Raw genomic sequence first — 22,982 nt, 5'->3', positions numbered from 1 at the left:
CATAACTGGGTCAGACACAGCACCTTTCCCAACTGCAAGACTGGTCCTTGATTCACAATTCCAAGTTGCCTCTGAATTGTCTATAAAGGCATGTACACTCTGTGTGTGTGTGTGTGTGTGTGTGTGTGTGTGTAAATGTATCTTCACATGTGACTGTGTTTGAGTAGGTTTGTATGTATATGTGTGTATCTGTATCAGTATGTATGAATATTTGGGACATTGGTCTATGCAAATAATAGTGTCAGTGACTGGGCATCATCACCCCTTCTCCCCTACACCCCAACAAGATTCCAGCCCATTACCCCCCATGATAATCTGTGCCAGGAAGTGGGGCCTGAAATTCAAAGAGTTTTCCCCAAATCACAGAACAACTTGACAAAGAAACTTTCCCCAAGTAATTTGAGGTGAGGGAGTCAAAAATGGGATGTCTGTTCTGGGGACTGCCCAGTTCCAACTCCCCTACTTCCATCCTATCCCTGGATCCTGCCTTCAATCCAGAGAAAAGCACCTCCATTCATATTGTCCAACATTTTTTCAAAGTGTGTTTCTGAGGTTCCTTCTTCCTTGAGATGAGATGAGGCTGGACTAGAGTAAACCCGGTTGTGTGAGAAGATTACCAAATTTGGAGTCTGAAGACCTGGGCTCAAACATCCTCATCTTGTGTGAGCTTAGGTAAGTCTCTTTTAGACTTAGTTTCCCTAGCTAACAAATGAATTTTGAATTTGGAATAGAAGTTCCCTTTTAGCTCTTGAAGCTAGAAGAGGGGGGGATTGGAGGTCAGAGGTGGTAGACAAAGATACCCTGGAAAAACTCCTCATTGGGGCTCCTTCCCCATCCACCCCAACTCTGTATGGGGGAAGAGAAGGAAGCACTTATCCCATGCTGTCTCTATAAGCCTTCTCCAACTGTCTTTTATGTATCAGTTTGTCTGTCCACCTATCTACTGATGTTTTCTGATCTATAGCCTATATGAAATTGCTTGCCATCATGGGGAGAGGGGAGGGGGGAGGGGAGGAAGGGAGAAAAAAAATTGGAACTTAAAATGTTATAAAAATGAATGTTGAAAACTATCTTTACATGTAATTGGAAAAAATAAAATACTACTAAGTGGATGTTTTCTAACTCCAAGCTGGGGGGGGGGGAATAGACATGAGTTCCCATGAGTTCCCATCCAAGTGTCCTTGTGGGGAGGGAGGGAAGTGGAAAGCTAGAAAAGACCTAGTTCCCAAATGGTGTAACCTCAGTGACCCCATGTAATTTCTCCCCATTATCACGGGTGTGGGAGGGGGCAGTTGTTGAGGAATGTAATATTGCCAGGAACACCAGATCCTTGCCCAGGGGCTTCCAGAGTCTCCTGGGACAGCTTTTGAGGTCACTTTGGCCCCCTGCGGATCCCCCCACAATCCAGTCACAACAGACAGGGTGGAGGATGGAATTGGGCAGGGGGAGAGGAGAATAAAGTCCCAGTAATAAAGTTTCCCAGGAACACCCCAGTGTTCAGGGCCCAAAGGCCTGAGGAACTTGGGATACTAGGGAGGAGAGATTTATTGGGGGAAAGGGAGGGTATTTAAAGAAAGAGGAACAGAGGCTTATGAAGAGGGTGTCTGAACACCCAGTCACAGAATCAGCAACTCAGTGAGGAGTGTGCCCTTCCTCATCCATCTGGATCCACAGCCCTGAAATCCATGTCACTCCATAGTAGTGGGGAGAGTGTTGAAGGGGATTTGAGTGGGGTTAGGGAATAAGCTAGACTAACAACTAGATATCCCAGAACCCTCTCTCCCCCCCTGCCCTAAAGGGCTCAAGTTGACAGTAAGAGCTATTGGGGGAGGGGAAGTAGAGAACGGGGAGGGGTAAAGGTTCTTTAGACACTTCCCCAAATTGGAAGGGCCTCATGGTGCCTCAGCTCAGAATTTTATACCACCCCCACTACCTCCACCCCAAAAGGGAGCCTGGTGTGGTGGAAAGAGCAGTGGATTCGGGGCCAGATGACCTTGATTTGAATCCTGGATCTACCAATTACTCGTTGACCTTGGACAAGATCTCTGGCACCCAGTTTCTCCATCTGTAAAATGAGGACAGAAGTTTTGTTTGTCTTTAAGGTTTCTTCCAGCTCTCAAATCTGTAATCCTTCCCCTTTCCCCGACTTTAATTAGGGGGGAAACAGAGAGAAACTCCACAGAAGAGCAGAAGGACTCATTTAGGGGAAAGAATTCCAGAGAAGAAAATCACTTGGCCACAGTCATACACCCCATACAGTTATTGACCCAGTTGCTGCTTGAACCTGGTTCTTCTGACCTCCAAATGGAAGTATTTCACAGTGCACATGTTTCACGGACAGGTAATATGCCTCCATTAATCAGATATCATGGGGGACTCTGATATCTTCTGGGGGGCCAAGGACACTGGGTCCCCCAAAGGAGACAGGAAATAATGATGGCTGTTCTTTAGCTCCCACCTGAGGTCTAGACAGCAGTCAAATGGGCAAGGTCTTGGCGACCTGGTGCTTGAAGATCCCTGCCCATTTCCTCCAGGGTCGGCACCAGCCCAGAATCCTTATCAGCCCTGGCCAGGCAGTCCCCAGGTCTTATCTGCCCCTCCAGAGCATCCTCCGCCTCCGGGGAGGAAACCCGCCAGAGGAGGGGGTGGTGAAGAGGGCGGGCTGGGGGGGGATGGGGGCGGGGCCACAGGAGGCAGCGTTTCCTCTGGGCAGCACACTGAGTCAAGGGTGGAGGGAGCCTGGCTAGACCCAGCGGCTGGAGGGGGCAGCCCTGGAGGATCCTGGAGGCAGTGGGGCTTGAGGGTAAGAGTGGGAAGGGATGGGGGGGGCACACAGTGGGTGGCAGATGATTCTGGGATCTTAGACCCTGACCTACAGGGCCTGGAGCCCTCAGACTTTGGCACACATGTGCCAAGGGACTCTCAGGCCCTGGCACTTAATACCCTAGGCCTCTTAGACCCTGATATGATACACATGTCCTGGGACCCTCAGACCCTGGCTCAAATGTCCTAGGCCTCAGATGCTGGCATACACACCCCTGGACAAAGAAAATGCTAACCCAACCTCCTTTGCATTCTATCCTAACCTTCCCCCTGGGCTCTTGATTCTTCCTCTAGGACCTGGGCTTGAGACCTATGTGCCCTGCCCCCAGGGAAGGCCCCTTTCCCCACCCAGAGAAGAGTCTGATCAGATGAAACCCAGCTGAAGGAAACTGCTAAATCCAATTATCAACCCCCAAAATCTCAGAATCAACCCCCAAGATCAAAAGCTGGAAACCACAAGCCAGACAGATTTGCCTGAGAGGGCTTCTTGCTGGGGTTCAGGTGTGCTATTCTGAGTCCCTGGTTGGGGAGCAGGGAACCAGGGGAGCCCCAGTACTCAGAGGGTACACTGCATGTAGCTGGAAATCTTTGGTTAATGGGAAAACTGATGTGCATAGGGATTTGTGGAACAGGCCTGACTGAGATCACACAGGAAGGATGAACCTCAGGGGCAGACCCCCAACTTCCTGTGACCCCCTGATCTCTCCATTCCTCCCACATTTAGTAGCCCTTAAAGGCAGTGTGGTGTAATGGAAAGAACCCTAGCTGATCCTGAGGATTCCTTCCTTCTTACTTCCCCAGGAGGGAGGCTGTGCCTGGTTTCTAGTCTGAGTCCCTGGGGTTAGGCTCCCAAGAACAGGACCATGCCCTTCCCAGATCCCAAGCAATCCCCCACTCAGTGTAAAGAGCCCTCTTTTGTGCAGTCAGGAGATACTAACTCCATCGTTTGAATCTGGCTTCAGACCCAAGTCTGAACTAAGCCTCTTTGAACCTCAGTTTCCTCATCTGTAGAGTGGAGATAATATTTCTAAGGCCAACCTCATAGGCTCCTTTTAAAGCTCCAATAAGACCATGTGTGTCAAGGTTTGAAGTCTATATAAATATTATTATTATAATCCTTTCCTTCAGGCTACTCAGCCCAAGGTAACCCCTTCCACTTTTCACTCACTCACCTGACAGCTGTGGCTTCCCAGTTTCTCCTCAGCTACAAGTTTATTAGACCATAACTAGGATCCGAGGAATTTGATCTGGAAGAGCCTGAGAGAAGATCTAGTCCAAATGCCCTCCTCATTTTATAAATGAGGAAATTGAGGTGAAGGAAATGCAAGTGGTTCACTAAGGTTGCCCTAGCAGTAAATAGCAGAGCCAGGATTAGAATCCAAGTCCTCTGACTCCAGACCAATGGCCCCCAAATACAAGTAGTGGAAAGGATCTCAGACTGAAGGGGAATTTAAAAATCATCTGGTCTAACTCACTTTGTAGCTGGAGAAACTGAGGCCCAGAGAGAAGGGACTTGCCCAAGTAGCCCAGCTAGTAAGTAATCCAGTTAGCATTCAAATTCCAGTCCTTTGGCTTAGAATCTCCTGTCTTTTCCACTTTCCCTTTTCTAGAGGTCCCCACCTCCAGAGTTGGCTTGGGATCTGACTATAGTGTCTCAGGGATTGGGAGGTGGTGAAGATGGAGGTCATCAGACATCATTCCCTTCTTGATTGCTTCCCCCTTGCAGGTGAGCACCAGTCCCATTGAGGGGCCCTCATCCTCTGGGTCCATGTGCCCTCCGGGGGACTCTGTGAAGCTGGGCCACACCATGATGGAGAAGCTAGAGGCTGTGCCTACACTACCCTGCTCAGCCCCTTCCCCAGCAGCCAGCAGCAACTCCCCTGTGTCTGAGCCTGAGCCAGACACCCTCCAGGATGGGGATGATAGCCACCCTGCCTTATCCCCAACGCCCCCCAAGCTGCCTCCCCATGTGCCCGTCATCAGCCTGGGCCACAGCAAACCACCAGCCATGGCCACCACCGAACTATCCACTCCTACCCCACTGCCCTCCCTAGTCCCGCTTTCTGCCCTGACAGCTGGCCCACCCCCACTGGCCTTGGGTGGCCTGCTCCCGACACACTACCACCCACACCCCTTTCTAAGCAGGTCAGTCTTGGGCTAGCTCTACGTCCTAAGGGTTGTGGAAGGGGGCCCTAGTTCTAGGGGAAAAGGAACTGGGGGGAAGGGGGCACATCTCACCTACCCTGAACCTGTTGCCCTGGTGTCCTGGGCCCCTAGGCCTGGGGAGGGGAGGGTGAGAGGGTCTGGGCACTCAGTGACCCCATGTCCCTCTCAGTGTCTACATCGGCACCACTGGCTCCTTCAGCATCTTCCCCAGCAGCCGACTAAAACGGCGGCCCAGCCACTGTGAACCTGACTTGAATGAAGGTAAGTGTGTATGTGTGTCTGTCTGTCTGTGTGTCTGTGTGTGTACCTTAGAGCTCCTGAGCAAAACCACCATAGGGGTGTGCATGGCTCCCCCTTAAATGGAACCAGGAGGTCCCCAGTTCTCAGTCTCAGCACTGTCACCCAGAGGTACACAGAGAAATCTGCCAGTATTGTCACATAGAGAGTCACACAGCAGTGACAGTCATACACAAGGAATCACCCCAGATACAGGAATACATAGTAACAGTCACAGAGACAGTGACAGTGACAGCCACAGCTTCACACAAAAAGAATCACAACCACATAGATTCAACCACACAGTCACACATAAACAGTCAGACAGTGATAGCCATATACAGAGAACTCAACTTTTTTTAGGCAACTACTATATGCAAGACATGTATGCCAGGTCCCAGGAAGACAAAGACAAAAAGAAAACAGTCCCTGTCCTCATGAAGTTTCTGTTGCACTGGGAGAATGCAACATGTATACAGATGAGGAGGTAAAAAAGGTGATTTGAAGGAAAATGAACAACTTCATAATGTACATTTATATGAAATAGGTCTATAAAAAAGGCAGGCCCGAGTCAGATCAGGGAATAGTAGTTTTCTTAGAGGTAATAAACATTTTGAGCAGGGATTGAATGACCTTTTGTTCTAGGAATATTCATTTGGCTGCTGCAGAGGGATGGGCTGGAGATGGGAAGAGAAAGGTAACCAATTTGGAGGCTATTGAAACAGCCCAGGTCTGACAGCTGATATGGGCCTGAACCAAGTTAATAGTGATGAGGAGAGAAAAAAGGACAGATACCAGGGATGCTGTGGAAATAATGGTGAATCTTACCTTGGCACCTGACTGGATAAGGGGGTAGGTAGATGGACAGTCCTGGACAGGTGGCAGCTGCACAGGGACAGCCAAGCCCAGCCACAGTCACTCAGAGACTGCATGGATGAACAGACTCACACACAGAATTAGTCATACAGTCACAGACACCTCATGTACAGACCAGTTACCCATAACACTGCTGAGAGACACAAGAATCTGTACCATAGAGCCAATAATTACAGAGCTTGACCACCACACTAAGAACATCCCTCTACAAGTGAATACCTATCCTTTCTAGCCCTGATATGCTGTGATTCTATGACCTGAAAGGATTGTCTACATCAGGGATTCTTAACCTGGGGGTAGATTTTAGAAGGTACATGATAGAGGAGGGGGAATACATCTTTATTTTCACTAATCTCTAACTGAAATTCAATTATTCAAATACCTCCTTCTGAGAAGGGATCTCTAGGCTTCAGAAGACTGCACAAAGGGTCCACGACACAAAGGTTAAGAACTTCTGAATTAGATATGCCCAGGGACCCTGCCTGTGGGGAAGAGGAAGCCCTAATACATAATTCCAGGACACCAGGAAGGGTTGGCACATACCCTGCAAGGAAGAATAACATGGGTGGGTTGGAAGTTGGGAATCAGGGATAACTGTGGCCCATCCGAGGATGAGAGGGAGCTGGAGGCCTGGGGTTCAAGGAGGCTGGGCCTGGGCAGCCTGAGTCCTCGGCCCGCTGCAGCCTGCAGGGGGCAAGCCACTGGCCTCCCGACTCTCCTCTCGGGCCGTTTTTCTTCACAGGTCACCAGCCCCTGAAGGTGGCTCGCCGCGTGTTCACCAATAGCCGGGAGCGCTGGCGGCAACAGAACGTGAACGGGGCCTTCGCGGAGCTGCGCAAACTGCTGCCCACGCACCCGCCCGACCGGAAGCTGAGCAAAAACGAGGTCCTTCGTCTCGCCCTCAAGTACATAGGCTTCTTGGGCCGTCTGCTGCGGGACCAGGCAGCTGCCCTGGCTCCGGCCCCGGCCCCGGCCCCGGCTCCGATCCCAGCTGGGGTGGCTCCGCGTAAGCGGGAGCGCAGCGGTGCGGGCGCGAACGTGGGCGAGGTCACACGCCGGGGGCTGGGGCGCAGGGTAGAGGCCGTGCGCTCCCCTCCAGCGCTCCAGCCCACGCCCGCTTCCCCCCACCCAGATGGAGCTGAACAATACATCAAGAGCGAGTGCTCTCTGCGGGACAGGACGGCCATGGGATGCGAGGCTCGGTGACCCCCGCGGGTAGGGATGGGAGGGATACTACAAGGGGCATCTGCGCGGGCCCCAAGAAGGGCACCGCCCTACAGGAGAGAAGGGTCTTCCGGAGACCCTTCACGGACTGCCCTGAATATTAGCAGCACTGCCCCCCTCCTCCCGGTCAATCCCCGAGATCAACTGGATCTGCGTGGGAAGAGGGACGAGGGATATGCAGGGGTCGTCAGTGGGGAGAAAGGAGTGCCCTGGTTCCTGGAGGGAGCGGGACACCCGTCGAGGTTGCCCTCCCCCCCAGGCACACGGTTGGGGAAGATGGGCGAGAGGGCATCCAGTGTCTCCAGTGGTCGGGCTCTGACTTTACCTCTCGTCCCCTTGGCACTCTAAACCCTCCCCACTACTGCCGGCTTTAATCCGTTTTGCAGTCGGCCCAGCCCAGGAGCCTAAATGTCCTCCTCCCGGGGGGCACGTTTCTTTCAGGGTTGGGGTCCAACACGAAGAACAGAGTGGACATCGAAAAAGTGCCTCGTTATTCCCGCCGGACCGATGCCTTGGGGAAAGGGGGGGGGGGAGAAGAAGGAATAAAAAAAAAATTTTAACAGTGTTAAGAGCTGGAGAGGGATCTTACACAACTAGCTTAACGTTCCTATTTTACCGACCAGCTAGGCAGCATAGTGGATAGAGGGCTGGCCCTGGAGCCGGAAAGACCTTAAGGTCTGCCTCAGGGATATACTAACCAGAGTGATCAAGTTACTTAACCCTTAGGTTCTTTGGGCAACTCTCTAAGTCACAAAGAATGTGCCGACCTGCACTGAAGTTCCCACTTCAGGAAAGCTCAGGTCCAGAACCTATACCATCCGATAACAAAGAGAATCCAATCACAGAGACTGTGGTCTATAGAGTGGGCGAGGTCGTAAGTGGCTTCTCTCTTGGTCTCCAAGTCGGGGTGGGGGAGGAACCTCAAACTAGCACGGATATGACCCTCTCCATGCAGTTTCTTTCTCAGACTCGGGAGTTTCCCGACACAGTAGGCCAGTCCCTTTTCTGAGTTCCCCAATTCCCTTTCTCGGTTGTTTGTGAAATCACTTTAGAGCCTCAGGGACTTCACCCCAGTAATTTTGGAGGAAATGGGCGTTATCTTCACCTTGAGATTGATTTTTAGAACTCTTTAAGCATGAAGTAGGGCTTTTTGCTCCCCTTGGACAGTGAGGTTGAAGTACCCAGGAGCCAGAAGAGTCCCAGAGTGAAGTGCCCAAAGGTCGCAAGGTAGTCAGAACTCCAGAACTCCGGTCAAAAAAGCTCCAGGAGACCCCAGATTTCCCAAGGATTTAACCCACCCTGCCCTCACCGCCCCCACCCTGCGTCCGCTCTCGCGAGGGTTCAATTCTCTTCGCCTTTGTTTTTCTTTATTTCTTTATTTCACATACACATTAGCCATTCAATGGAGAAGCTGGAGAGAGTCAGGCAAAGATGGTGTAACAGAAGCGCAGTGACAGGGGCCAGGGCGGGAGAAGGGTCAGGGAAGGGGAGGGGGAACATAAGGGCTGGCTGCCTACCTGCATTCCGCTAGGACACTGAAAACCCAGAAAACAAAACAGACAGTAAACTACCCTTGTTTCTTATGTATCTCAGTGCGGAGACGGGGAAGGGAAGGGAGGGGGACCAGGCTGAAGGAGGAGCAAAGGGACAGGGGGATGCTAAGGGGAAGCACACCAAATCCATTAGTACTATATAGAGATACTCATATATACTGCGTTTCTTAGCCTAAGAAGAAACTTGTTTGACGGGACGGGCGGCTTTGCTGTCCGCGATGCTGGTGCTGTCCGGGCGCATGGATCTCCGGGGAAGGGGGCGTGAAAGGAAAGGGGGTAAAGGGCTATAGTGCGGCTGGCCCAGGCTGGCGAGGGGAGTGGTGTCCCGAGGAGTACCCCGGGGCTGGGGTGGGCTGGGGGCCCTTGGATTCTCCATTGGGAGGGGAGGGGGACAAAGTCCTCTTGACTTTATTGCTCCTTTTTTAGTGTGTAATTTTGTTCAGTGTAGTTCGGGTCGGGCGGAGGGTCTGGATTAGGAATGGGAATAAGGATTCATCTGATCATCTGGTCCACTCAGCCCCTTTGGGAGCCAGAGCTCGGCGTCCGCTCCACCAGCACGGGGGAGGGGGGGTGGGAGTGAGGAGAAGGCACTAGGTTGGCCGGCCAGCGCGGGGTGAGGGGGGTATAAGGCAAGTCCATCGGGTTGTGGTGCGTGCGTGCGTGTGTGTGTGTGTGTGTGTGTGGTATGTATAGGTGGGTGTGGTAGGATTGGGCGGGGGGGGGGAACGATGGGGGGGCCGGTGTTATTTAAGTTTGCAGGTTTGGTCCTTCCCTGAAGCGTCAAACCCTTTCCACAGCCTCCGGCGGGCGCTCTGTGCGGCCGGTCTGCCAGGGGTGCTGAGTGGGGCGGGGTTCAGAGGGGGGCGCCGGGGAAGGGAAGGGGAGAGGAAACTAACCAACTTGCAGAGCGCTCCCTGGACAATGCTGGTGTGGGGCAAGTTGGCGTCTGGCTCAAAGAAAGGCGCTCGAAGGGGTGGCGTCGGTGACTGGACACTGACCTGTGCAGGGGGCGGGGACAGGGGGAGGGGCCTCTGTGTCCGGATAGGGGGAAGGGGGTGGCCCCTCGCCAGGGGCCCCCAGGAGATCCGCGCCAGCCCGGGGGCAGCCGCGCCCAGCCGCAGAGCGCAAACCGCTGTCCCGTGCGTTAACATAACAAAGGGCTATGCGTGGTTCCTAACGTGCGGTATGATACTTAACTGGTTCATAAACTGACGTATAATAGAGTTGGGTGGGTTTTTTTAATGTACTTTATAATGTACAAAGCACCAGGATTTTTTTTATTTTTTTATTTTTAACTTTTTTCTTTTTAAAAATTTTCCTCTCGTCCTTTTCCTCTCTGATTCTGTGATGTTTAAATGTGGTTTAAATGTGGAAATCCTTCCTTCAGCCCTCCCACCGACCCCGAGAACAGACGGCGACGCAGGGCAAGCCCCGGATCAGCCTCGTCCACGCAGGCAAACGGCTTCAAGAAAGAAAAAAAGAAACAACCGAAAACGAACGAACGAACAAAAAAAAAAACAACGAAAAAAAAAACAAACAAACGGAAAACCCACTTGGGCGTCGGTGCCCGCGCATGGCGGGCGGCCCGTTTCTTTAGTGTCCCCAGAGCCGCGAGGACATTGCAACAAAAATAGACTTTTTTCTTCTTCTTAACAATCTCTAACATACAAAGATAGGAAAACTCTCCAATGCATTGCACTTGGTTCAATGAAAAAAAAAGTTCATTCCCCCGTATATATATTTTTGTGTTTTTTTTAAAAAAGGTTTTTGTGTTTTTCTTTTTTTTTTTTCTAACAGTCCCCGCTTCCTGTCGCCACCGCCGCCTCCTGCCCTCAAACCGAAATGATGGTAATCAGGGAAACAAACGGATTCCATGCAAATCCCCACCCCCCCCACCCCCCCCATTGCCGCGGCCCGCTTCTATCTTGCTCTACCATCCCCCCTCCCCCGGCCCCCCAACCAAGACGACTCTAAGTCGAGACTGTCTTAATTTTGGGGTTCCCTGTACCCTCCCTTCACCTCAGACTGCCCCCCACCTAGGCTGGGCAAGGAGGTGAGGCACACGCAGCTGGCCTGCAGCTTTATACCTAGTGCGAGGAGGGAGCAGCTGAGGCTCCCCAAGATCCCAAGCCAGGGCCTGGCTCCGTGAGGTTAGGGACACATACAAGACCCAGGCACGGAGGTTTGTGCGTGGCAACGATTGTCTGGGGGGGAGTCCCCAGGAAAAGGGGTGGGTAGGAGTGGAGACAGGGAGGAGGCTGGACAGGCCAGCTTTAGGCTCTTCCCTCTCCTCTCCTTGCTGCACGTCTGACCCTGTTTTGCCTACCGAACTGGAAAATCATTGCACTTTGACCAGGCATCACTCCTGGCCCCAGCCCGGCCCCAGCCACCCCAAGCCAGCTCCTAACACCACCCTGAGTTGGAAGAGGAGGCAGCATTTACAGGTAGGCCACAACCCCCAATTCCACCCCTCCTCTCTCCTCCCTCTTTCCTGGTCCTTTTCCAAGGCTGCAGATAGAGACAGACATACACTCCCCTTCAAAATTTAAAACCCTCTTGTGGCTGAGTTTAGGAGGTGAGGGCCATCCTCAGCTTTCCTTATGGGTAGGTCTGAGGTTCCTAACTAGCTTTCCTTATCCCCTTCCTCCTCCACTCCTCTTAGGGTTGTCCTAACCTCTCCTGATCATTACCATCCACAGCCATTAACCAATGCAAAACCACCACCAATAGAGCCCATGGCTGACCCCAACCCGGTACATGTTGGACAGAGGCTCCCAACCTGTGCTTTGTGTTTCCATAGAATGTGTGTGAGAGAGACAAGAGAAGAAAAGAGGAAGAGAAGAGAGGAGAGAAGAGAGGAGAAAGAGAAAGCTAGGAGGGAGTAAGGCACAGATAGAGAAGTCACACAGAGTGAGAAGGGAGTCCTGGAGAACCTGACCTGGAGCCTGTCTACCTATGGATGTTGTGTGGGCTTTGGGTCCCCTGACCCCTGGCCCTTTGCCCTTGCCCAACCCAAGATCATGCCCAGTCAAGAGAGGAGAAAAATCAACTGGTTGGCTTTTGGGCCTCTCTCCTCAGTCTGAGCCCATCCCTGGGGAAGGGGGGGACAGAGAGGGGCAGCTTTCTAGGACATGTTGATTTCTTTTTGTTCCCAATTTGATAACAATTTCCCAACTAAAACAGGAAAAAAAATACAGCTAAAAACTGGCTAGAGGAAAGCAGGGAAGGAAAGAGGGGGTGGAAGAGAAAAAGTAAGGGAGAGAGAGTAAGCTCTGGAATACTAAACAAAGTACACCACCACCCAACCATTACCTCCAAAGGAACGTAAATTGAGAGCAAGTCTGTGAGCACAAAGCCTACCTAGGGTAGATGTGACTTAGCATCCCAGCCGAAAAGCTCTCAAAAGGCGGGCAGCCAGCTGTGGACCTGGGGGCTGGTGAGGCTGGCTCCTCCTCTCCTCCAATCCAGCTTCGAACTTCACCAATCCAGCTGATGCCCTTGATGTCAGGCCTTTTTGGCCATCCCAGAAGAAGGCCACAGGCCAGGGCTATTAAGCCTCTCTGGTGATTTTTCCTGGGGGTTATTTTTGGTGGGAGAGGGTATGTGGAAGGACTGCTGGTGTCTTGGAAGAGCTGAGTTGGAGGAAAAGTTTAGAGGGTGAAAAGAGCAGGGGAGATACTTGTGGGGATGGGCTAGTTCTCCCTTTGCTCAGACACTTAGAAGCCCTGTCTACCCAGAGTCCAAACTCTAGTCTGGGCCTCACTCCTTCCCATCTCTTTTGGGCCCTGTCTCCAGGGGGCTGAGGGAGAAGGCAGGCCAGTGCAGAACAATGGAGCCTCCAAGGCAACAGGGGGGTGCTTATGAGGGGGGACAGCTGGCTGGTCCTGTTGAGAGCATTTCAACTTGTTCCTATAGACTGTACATAATGATAAGATGACATAAAAGCTATCTTCAAGGCTTGTGTGGGGTAAAAGTGACTCTGGGGAAGAGGGTACAATATTGGGCTAGGTCAATTCCAGGGTCAGGCTCTGCCTCTCTTCAATGGGCTCCAGCTGACTGGCACCCCCCTCCAGGACAAGTTCATATCAAAACTTAGACCCCTTTACCCTGGTGCATAAGAATAAAAACATAAAACAACTTCAGTGGTTCCAGTAAGGCATCAAAGGCCTTACAGGATCCCTGGCCAGGCCTAGCTCTCTGGGGCTCTTCCTTCCCAGGCCTTCAGGTCCTGGGTGCTAGAACAATGGAAAGAAAGCACCCTTACACACATACCCCAACCAAGGTCAGATCAGGATCAACTGCCCATGCTGGAGGAATGGGACCAGGCTAGGAAGGGGGAAAGGCCAAAAAGGGTTCAAGACCCTTGGAGATTTCTATCAAAACACCTCACTGAAGCCAGTTCTTCTAGCCCCAAAGGAGCACCAGGCCTGAGGTGTGCTGGGGAGGCGTGCTTTGTCATCTACCAAAAAGACAACCTTAGGTAGGAAGGGCAGAACCTGGGACCCTCCTAGCCAGGTTGATTATGCATTGGAAAACTTTTCAACTTTCACTCCATTCCCCTTGGCTTTTGCCTGGGCTGTAGCCAGGAGGCCTCAGTGGGTGTGTGTGTGTGTGTGTGTGTGTGTGTGTGTGTGTGTGTGTGTGTGTATGTGTGTGTGTGTGTATGTGTGTGTGTGTGAGGGGGAAGGGATGTACAGGTGAAGGGAGTGGACAGGGGACTGCTCCTTGTCACCCTTTTTTTGTTTGTGTTTGTTTTTTTCATTTTCTGTTTTCCCCAGTTTTCCTTTCTTCCTGGCTGCTGGTGTGTGGCTCCACCCCAGGCCCCTTCTTCTGGGTCCTGACAGCTGGGCTGGGCTCTGTGGGTGCCAGAAGGGATCCCCTGGCAGGAGAGGGTAGAGTGGATGATGACTTTTAAATTTTTGCTTTTTGGTGGGGTGGGACTAGTCGGGCTAGGCTGAGCTGAGCTGGGCTGGGGGATTTTTCCATGTCTCAAATCTCTTCTTCCCCCTTTTTCCTCTTCTTCCTTTTTCTTGTAGATCTCGTCAGAGGAACCAGGACTGGAGAGGGATAAGAAAGGACAAGAGAATGAAAATGTGCTGGGGCTCTAGGCCAGATGGCTTCATGACCTGATCGCCTTGGCTAGTTTGCCCTCCTCACAGGGGCCTCAGTTCCCCTCCCCTCATCCCAGGGGGCTAGAGCAGTGATGCACCCTAGAAAAGAGTCACAAAATTACCAGTCTATCTGGACCCCCCACCCCCTTCCCAGATGGCCCCCTGCCCCCAGTGCCAGGGAGCCCAGCTGGCCTTCCTGTGGGCACTCTGCCCAGTGGGTAGGACCCCCATAGCTGGAGCTGGCACAGGCCTGGGATTTGGTCACGTTTCCAATTGTTTGGGTTTCTGTGCGAGTTCTGGGGGGGTGGGGGTGGAGAGAAAAAGGATGCCAGGCTGGGGCTTTTGTCCCTAGGGTATGTGTGTGTTGGTTGGGGGGGGGGGTGCAGCTTCTGTTCGATTTTCTCTCACTCTGTCTCCTTGGATTGAAAGCTAAAATTCCCGTCTGTACATCACAGAAGAGGCCCCACCAGCTGAAAGGTTAGGGGCATGGGGTGTGTGTTGGGAGGGGGCCTGGGTGAGGCACCACATGGCACTGATACACTCCCTGGCAGTGCCAACCCCAAGGGGAAGGGGCATGTCACAGAGCCTGTTACCATCTGCAGCCTCCTGCTTGCACAAGTGAAGCTGCTTCCCCCCCAATTGCGCCAGGATCCTCCTCTTTCAGGACCTCTGGGAATCCATGAACTGGTGATTCCCACGGTTAGCCAGCAGGGGGCACTACATTCCCATAAAATCTTGCCTTGCGGGCTTCGGCACCCAAGTGCAAATGGAATTATTGGTTTGTCCTCAATAGACAGAACCTCCTTATCTCCCCCCCCCGCCCAATCCCTTAACTGCACAGAGCTACAGTCCTCTCACCCTTCTGTGGGAGAGGAGGCAGTGGGTGGCGAGGGATTCCCCACTTTCCTGTGGGTATCTTAGTCTTATGGCTCATTTGTCTGTGGCGGGGCTGGGAGAAATAATACCTATGCTTTCTGGGCTGCTATACTCCCCACAAGTACCCTGGCTGAGGTCAGCTTGGCAGCTTATCCTAATCATAGGGCTACTCTTTAGGTAGGGGAAAGATGGAAGTTCTATGTTTAATTCATAATTCATATTAATAACTGATGAGTAAGAATGATTAATCACTAGTCATTCATATTTTTATAGTGCTTTAATGCTTATGTAGCTTATAAAGTGCTTTCCACACTGTGAGGGAGGTAATGTAAGTTTCCCATTTTATAGATAAGGTAGCAGACATAGAGGGGATCAAGTAACTCGCTTAGGGACACAGAATGGAAGAGTGGAAAGTCCTTTGAAGTCAAAGGACCTGAGTTCCAATTCTGCTTCTGAAGAAGACTACCTCTGTCGAAGACTCCCCTCCTTGGACCCCAGTTTCTTCAGATGTATAATGAAGGAGTTCAAAGAGATGGCCTTGGAGGTCCCTTTCATCCCTAGAACTATGATTCTATGGTCACACATATCTTAAGAGTCACAGTAAAGAAATGAACCCAAGTCCCCAGGAGTCTTCCCACCACGCTGGGTTTATAGAAGCCCTCACTGGGAATCCGGGGAGACCGGATGGGCATTGTCATCTATTTGCTGATACCAGCACATGTGGAAAAAGCTGAAAGAAACTAAGTTTGTATATTGTCATTCTGCCAGCCCCATTAGATTGCAAGCTCCTTGAGGTCAGGGACTATCTTTTGCCTCTTGTTGTATCTCCAGCTTAGCACAGGGCCTGGCACATAGTAGGCACTTAATAAATGTTTAGTGATTGATTGATTGAAATTGCCTATAGATTAGGATGACCATCTAGGGAGAAGGAATAGCACTGAGGGGGCTGAACCCCCGGAGGAGGAGTTCCTTATGTCAAGAAGCAGGATGAGGGAAAGATGGACCTGACTAGGACCCCTTTTATTGCTAGAATCAAAGAACTTAAGAGTAGAAAGGATCTTCCAGGTTGGAAATCATCTAGGGTCCCCAAACCCCCTCCCATTTCACTGATAAAGACCAAAGCTCAGAGAAAAAAAGTGACTTGTCCTGGGTCCCAGGCAGTAAGTGGCAGAGCTAAAATTTGAATGCAGATCCTATGATACCATGAAGAAAAAGCCATTGCTCTTTCCACTTTAGGACACTGCTCCTTATCACCCTAGGATATATGTGTTCAAGTCCTGTTTCAGCACCGTTCTGGGTCCTGATCCCCTTTGAGATCCCAAAGACAAGTATCTTTCTAGATTCAGGTCACAGGGACCAAGTCACTAGTCCCAGATGGAGACAAAGAAGGCAGCTACCAGTTAAGTAAATCTGTCTCTGCTAAGAGCCAATAGGCCAAGGTCTCCAGAGGTGTGTGATTTAATGGCCTTTCCTGCACTGGGTACACAGCTGGACAGATGGATGGATGGAAGCATGAATGGATGGAGGGATGAATAAAAGGATGGATGGATGGATGGATAGATAGCTTAATCCATGAGGGAGAGAGGGAGTGAGGATTCAGTCTCAGAGCCAGGGATTGAGTGGTAGGCATTTAATAGGTGGCTCAGGTAGGGGGTCTGACCCCTCCCCCAAGAGACTAGAATCTGAAGGCCTAAATGGAAGCCTCTTATTACACACTCCTCCTTGTCTCTCCCCCAACTGATTAAAACGTGGGACAAGGCACTGCCTGGGGAAAGAGAGCAAATTGTTGGAATTCTCTTTTCTTTCCTCACTCTTTTGTTCTGTCTCCATCTGGTGCTCTAGGGGATCAACTAAAGTCACTGGTTACTGTGGTAACAGCACCCCCCCATCTTTAACCAATGGAGCACAGACCCCAAACCCAAGGGACTTACAGTTTGTCCTGCTCTTTTGCCCCCTCCCCAAACATAGACACCTACTTGCCAGCACCCCCTGCCCTATGTGAATATTTAGTGGGGAAACTCTTTCCCAAACTTTCCAGAACGTTGACTTGGTGCTGAGAACACTGAAGCCAGATAACTAGCAGGAGAGAATTTGGGGTGGGGTGGGGTACAATGCAGCCATTCCTGGAGTGCTGTCAGAGCAGCCCAGGCTCCAGGACTCTGGGCAGGCAGGAGGGGAGCCACTCAGCCACCCTCTGTTTCTGCCTGGTCCAGAGCTATGTGAAAACCCAACTGGTCTCTCTTCCTCTGCCCGCCCTCCTCTCCCTCTCTCTGTCTCTGTCTCTGTCTCTGTCTCTCTCTCTCTCTCTCTCTCTCTCTCTCTCTCTCTCCTCTCTCTCTCTTTCTCTCTCTCTCTCTCGCTCTCTCTCCTCCCCCTCTCCCGGTACTCTGCCAGCAGGGCTCTCTCGGCCTCCCTGGCACAGAGCTGAGGGGGCTGGCTCCAGCCCCTGCTCAGGGCCATTGTTTTTCTTCTCAACACCCCCAAGTTCAAGTTCATCTGGGTGTTACATCATGTCTGGTTGCTCTGGGAAACCAGACGGGTCAGACGTGACTCCGGGGAGAGGGGGTGGGAGGCAGGGAGGGGGGTTTGAAGCTCCCCTCCCCTCCTTGCCGCTAGGGAGCTCTGAAGTTCTGAAGTTTGACAAAGTTGTTTCTTTTTGCCTTTTTTTTTTGGCCTTTTTTTTTTTTTGAGGGAGGGAAAGGGGGGGGGAACCCAAACCACACAAAATTTCAACTAACTTTCTCTGGATGCAGGCCTGGCGGCAAAGACACTGAGCTTTAGCAGAAAGAGGACTGCCTTCTATCCTTCACCCACTCTCTTTTTTTCCTCCTTTTGGATTCTGCTGTTCTGTCTCTCCCAAGGCTCAGGAGGAAGGGTAGAAAAGTCTTCCATGGGGTATGTGTGGAACTCCAATAGACTTGACTGTGTCCAAGTCAAGAGGAGATTGGTATGTGCATAGCAGCAGCGTGTTGTGTGTGTTGGGGGAGGGAATCCTTGAAGTGAAGGACGGGGGCATGGGAGGGGGTTGAAGTTGGTCCTCATTGTGCCAAGGGCCTTTCTCAAACTCCATCCCATCTGAGTGTCCATGGAAGACTGAAGAGACTCAGTGTGTGAGTTTGTGTGCTTTTTTTGGTGGGGGGGGGGGCGCTCCCTTTCTCCTTAATAGGACTCAGCTGGGAGACTGGGTATTATCCTGAGATGGGTAGGCTGGAGCCCACACAGGCTTGCTCTGTCTCAGCCTACAGGACATGCTATAAAGCTGATAAGCTCTGAAAGTGGGGAGGGTCCTGAACCCCAGCTATCCAGCCTAGAGCTGAGCCAACTAGTGGAACAGAGTCAAGGGGTACAATGCCCTATTCCTCCCCTAAGGCCTTGAAGTTCAGATTTTCATGGCCTTCCCAGACTTCCCCATCCAGTCAGCCCAACCCCAGCACTGTGGCCTTGGCTGCCTTCCCCCAGGGCCTGGGCTGCCAGGGCTAATTAGCCAATTAGCTGATTAGCCTGTGAGCCTGGGGGCTGCCTGGGGAGTGAGGCAAGCTCAGCCAGGAGGAGGAAAACCCTGGGCCCGGGCTCTGGTTCTGCCTTCTTCCTGGCCACAGACCCCCTGCTCCTGATAGGGCAGAAAAGACTGGGTTACTCTACCTTTCTCTAGAGAAGCCCCATCCTCTCTCCATTTCCCAGTCACAGGCTCAAGAGCCTAGGCGTACAGGATTATAGATAGCTAGAAGGTGCCTTAGCGGTCATGGAGTTCAACCCCCTCCCCACAAAGACACACACACATAAGGCACCTGGGCCCAGAGGGCCAGTGTGGCTGAGCAACAAGGGGAACCCAGGCCCTCTGACTTCCAAGACAGCACATTTTGGATTTTGCTGGCCAGTTCCCCAGCCTCCTAGATGCAGAGGGGCAGATGGGCAGATGGGCAGAGCCCTCCTACCTGAGACTGCTGTGGGATGTTTAGAAAGTTGCCGTCCCGGGGTCCGATGCTGACAAACCGGTTGGCAGAGGAGGCGCCTGTCGTTGAGAATGCTGCGGGGGAGGGAAGGAAGGGAGAAAGGGAGAGACTTGATAAGTCCAAGTTGGCCCTGTCCCCCCTACCCGGACACTGCCCTCGAGGGCTGCTGAGAGAGAGAGAGAGAGAGAGAGAGAGGCTTGGTTAGGAAATGTTATCACCCCATCCCTTCCAGTTAGGCATTGCCCATAGGGACCAACTTAGGAGGGGAGGATATCCTCTGGGCCTCCCCCTGCCCAGATCTCTCTCTCACACACACACACACACACACACACACACACACACACACACACACACACACACACACTCATGGTTTCTCTCAGATGCACATTTATACCCATACTGCATACTATAACACGGCCACACTTGTACTTCTTCTCTCCCTACCCTGCTTTCTTTTTGTTTTTTGTTTTAGGCAATGGGGCCAAGTGACTTGCCCAGGGTCACACAGCTAGTTAAGTGTTATGTGTCTGAGGCCATATTTGAACTCAGGTCCTCCTGAATCCAGGGCTGGTGCTCCATCCACTGCGCCATTTAGCTGCTCCCTCCACCCTACTTCTAAGCCCCAGATCACACCTCTCCTGAGGGCCCCAAAGTATGAGGTAGAGGGAGCTTGGAACACCAGCTCCCTCTCTAGCAGCTCCAATGTCCCCTCTGTTCCTGCCTCACCCACCAGATGGGCACTAGGGGCAGGCACTATGCCTATGGAGCTCAGGTGCTCCTCTAGGCCCACAAACATTATGTTGGCAAAAGGCTTTAGGGCAACATGAGGCAGGAGGGAAGATTTCTCTTGGTGTAGACTAAGTCTGTGGTCACTTCCCAACCTGTTCCACACCAGGAGCTAGTGAGAGAACCTTTGGTCTGACCCAAAAAGGCGACTCTATTCTTCAAGATTAGTCCAGGACTGCTCCTCTTTCCATTGTGGACAGTTCTGGGCAATGTCAGGCAAAGCCATGCTGGAAGCTCAGATTTGGGTCCAGCAAAGGTATGAAAAGAGTCTGACCAGGAGCCCAGTTCAGCCCAATCTCACTACCCCTCCAACTCATGTGGACTCTTCCTCTCTCAGGAGGGGACTGAGTTTAATACTATGGTATTCTCTGGAACAGACAAGCTGAATCAGGCCAAATGGTCCCGATGTCCTCAGGACCTGAGATTGAGGGCCACTATTGCAAGGGCTCATGATTAGACAATACTACTGGGAAGCAGGGGATAGGGAAGGAAGAGGGGGAGCTGTGTGGATGTGGGGTGCTGAAACTTATGTCAGCTTTTGCCTGCTGTCTCTCCAGAAGGGCAAAGAGAAAAATGTGCTTAGAGTTGGGCACTGGAACGGGGTTCCCCACCTTCTTTCTACTGCTGGAACTGAGTTGAGCCCTTACCAGACACACACCAGAGACCACACGCTCACCAAACTCTTCTCCATCTCTCTCCAGTTGAGGCCCCTGCCCTGGTCATTCAGGGTGTACCTTCTCCCACCCTTCTCCCAAGGACCAAGCCTGTGTGTTGGATGGTGAATGGAAACGAGGGGAAGACATGGAGAAGATGGAGAACAAAAGAACCAAAACCATGAAAGAGGAAGAGAGAGACATAAAAACGGCCAACAAGCCAGTGAAAAACATGGAGAAATGAGCCTGCCTCTGCCCCACCACGGTCTAGAGTCTACAGGAAAGCCTTAAAGCCGAGGCGCCCAGCCCGCCTTCGACAGCCTGCTGCTGAATGTGCCCTTCCTTCTCCTCCCATAGGCACCACAGCCCCATCTCTGTCTCCCTCACATCTTCTCCCTGTCTCCGGGCCAGACGTGCCCTCTATGCCTTTTGACTCTTCCCTTCGCCAAAACTTCTTGTTGCTTAGGAACCTTCGGGAAGGGGGGGGGTGAGGCTCGGGGCTCCCTGCCCCTGCCTCTGGATGGGAGGATGGGTGTCGGGAGCTGGAGGGGAGGTGGAGGGAAGAAAAAATAAGAGGAACAACGATGAGAAACCAAATGTAGAACTGAAGGAGTGAGGGTGTGAGGAGGCGCAGGTACTGCATCTTTAAAGGCCTTACGGGATGAAGGGTGAGGTAAAGAGGGAATGGCGGCAAGGTGATGGTGATAGCATTGCCTCGAGACTGGACTTTGTTTCATGTTTGGTTTTTTTGTTTTTGTTTTTGTTTTTGCTTGGTTTTGGTTTTGTTTTTAGGGTTGCATGGGCGGGGGTGGGAAGAACAAGGAGACAAAAAGAAAAAAAAAACAGCAATCACGCATGAGGATGGGATGGCTGCGCCCACCCCCCATTCCCTCCCCGCCAGCTCCCCTTGGCCCGGCCCCGCCCTGGCCCGTGCCCCCTCCCGCCCCCCGGAGGGGCCCGGAGCAGCAGGCAGTGGGGAGTCTGGTGGGGGTGCTGGCTGGGTGGAGGCCACGGTTGGGCTGGGACTCTGTGCTGTGTCCTGGAGCTCTCAGGTGGGTAATGTGACTGGTGCTGGCGGGCCAGGGACTTTTGGTTTGATTCTGGTTTTTCATCGTCCACTTACAGGGTGATGTAGGAGTCAAGGCGGCGCCGTCTGGGGTAGTGCTGGTGGATTTGGTATCAGGCATAGGAAGGGGCACAGGTCTGGCCACTGGAGGCGGCGGTGGTAGCAAAAATGACCCCGGGACTTTGCCCTGGCCACTACCGTTAGGCTGCGAACAACATAAATAGAGTGACGTATGAACGCACATCACATGGCACACAGACACACGCTCCCTGAGCTGGGGCTGGCGGCTCCCTTGGGAGGTACAGCCTCGCTGGCTGGAGCACTGGCTCCCTCGTTAAAGATGCAGTATTTGTCTCCTTCGTGGGGCAGGGGCTGGGCTGGGCAGGGGGTTAGTTTCTCATTTTGGTCTCTCAGATGTTGCTCTTTTTTTTCCTCCTTTAAGTTTGGGGGTTCAGTTGGGTTATCGGTCATTCTTGGGTGGGAAAATGTTTTAAGTAGGAAATTTTCAAAATGCATGTTTTGATATATTATGTAAAAAACGGAAAATGAAGCTGCACCAGGATAAATATATGGCTCCTGCACACTGTCTCCTGTGAAAAGAAAAGACGGCGTTGTGTTGTGCACCCTCCACAACTCACCCTCACCCCCAAGTCCCTCCCCCCCATTAGGCTCCTCTGGCCTGGCTGGATCTGGGCCTAGTGGAAAGAGGGAAGTGACCACCATGCCTTGTAGCCCTCAGCAGATGTCCACATTAAGGAGAAATTCCTGAGGAGAAGAGAAAACTCTGACACCTCCTTATCCCCACCCCACGGCATGGAAGCCCTCTAGATAATAGTATACCTACACTGCTCCATAAAGATAATTTTGCCTTTTATCCTTAAACACTGTCCAGAAAAGAAAATCCATACATTTCAGTTCCATTGTCTAAAGCCTCCAATCAAGTGCTTCCTTCCATCTAACCTAAGTCCCTCCAATAGTTGTTCCAGACACACCCTGACTTGCTCTCTCCAGAGAGAGGATGGAGAACATTCTGACCATCTCCTCTCCACCCCACACCCATCCTTTCTTCCAGCAACATGACCACCAGCTTCAATCAGCATTTCCTCCCGGAAACAGCTACTTAAATCTATGCCCCTCTTCTTCCTCCTGGAATGCATCGAGGCAAGGGTGACATTCAGGTTGTCTCATGGTTAATTCTTTCCGACAGCTTGATGCCCTGCTAGCTTTTCCAATTCCAGCATTTACTATACTGATAACTCCCATTCAGACTGTGGCCAAGGGAGATTTGGCATTTGGGGGTGAGTGTTCTTAGGATTGGGATTCCCCACCCACCTCATCCAGCACAGTGTAGCTCTATTCTTTGTACAGGTGTAGGACCCTGAATACTTCAGAATGACAGCCTATAGGATCATACAACTTAACTCTGCCTATCCGTCCCAGGGTGACAATTGCCAAACAACAGTCTCTGATGTATGTAACCAAATTCATACCCTCTGTTCCACTCTCCAAGTGGAGAACACTGCTAGGAAGTCCTGGACCTGAGCCCCACAGAGTGAGTGACGGTCATTCCCAAATTCTGCCTTTCCCACTAATTCCCCACTTCCCTAGGCAAACAGAAA

The 22,982-nt window shown here is 51.9% G+C and overlaps 2 protein-coding genes across 8 annotated transcripts in view; one reads left to right on the top strand and one right to left on the bottom strand.

Moving 5' to 3' along the window:
* Window positions 1-2,720: 2,720 nt before the first annotated feature.
* Window positions 2,721-7,847, top strand: LYL1 (LYL1 basic helix-loop-helix family member). Its single transcript, XM_020995079.2, has 4 exons — window positions 2,721-2,803; window positions 4,550-4,968; window positions 5,159-5,250; window positions 6,884-7,847. The coding sequence occupies exons 2-4, from the start codon at window positions 4,592-4,594 to the stop codon at window positions 7,345-7,347; spliced, it is 933 nt and encodes a 310-aa protein (XP_020850738.2). The 5' UTR covers window positions 2,721-2,803; window positions 4,550-4,591; the 3' UTR covers window positions 7,348-7,847.
* Window positions 6,462-22,982, bottom strand: part of NFIX (nuclear factor I X) — a 125,485-nt gene continuing 108,964 nt past the window's right edge. For 4 of the 7 annotated variants that reach the window (XM_078153925.1, XM_020995392.2, XM_020995390.2 and 1 more), the window contains 3 exons: window positions 21,421-21,568; window positions 18,841-18,932; window positions 10,691-13,975 (listed from right to left, as the gene is read on the bottom strand). In XM_078153925.1, coding sequence (XP_078010051.1) covers window positions 13,961-13,975; window positions 18,841-18,932; window positions 21,421-21,568 — 255 coding nt within the window. In that variant the 3' untranslated portion in view covers window positions 10,691-13,960. Of the gene's footprint in view, window positions 7,877-10,690; window positions 13,976-18,840; window positions 18,933-21,420; window positions 21,569-22,982 lie in introns of those variants that run through there. The other 3 variants (XM_078153926.1, XM_020995393.2, XR_013486389.1) reach the window with 2 other exon arrangements.

This window comes from Phascolarctos cinereus, unplaced genomic scaffold (assembly GCF_003287225.1).
Source record: "Phascolarctos cinereus isolate Bilbo 61053 unplaced genomic scaffold, phaCin_HiC Scaffold_4;HRSCAF=312, whole genome shotgun sequence".
NCBI lineage: Eukaryota > Metazoa > Chordata > Mammalia > Diprotodontia > Phascolarctidae > Phascolarctos > Phascolarctos cinereus.
This window is presented reverse-complemented; position numbering and strand designations above follow the sequence as displayed.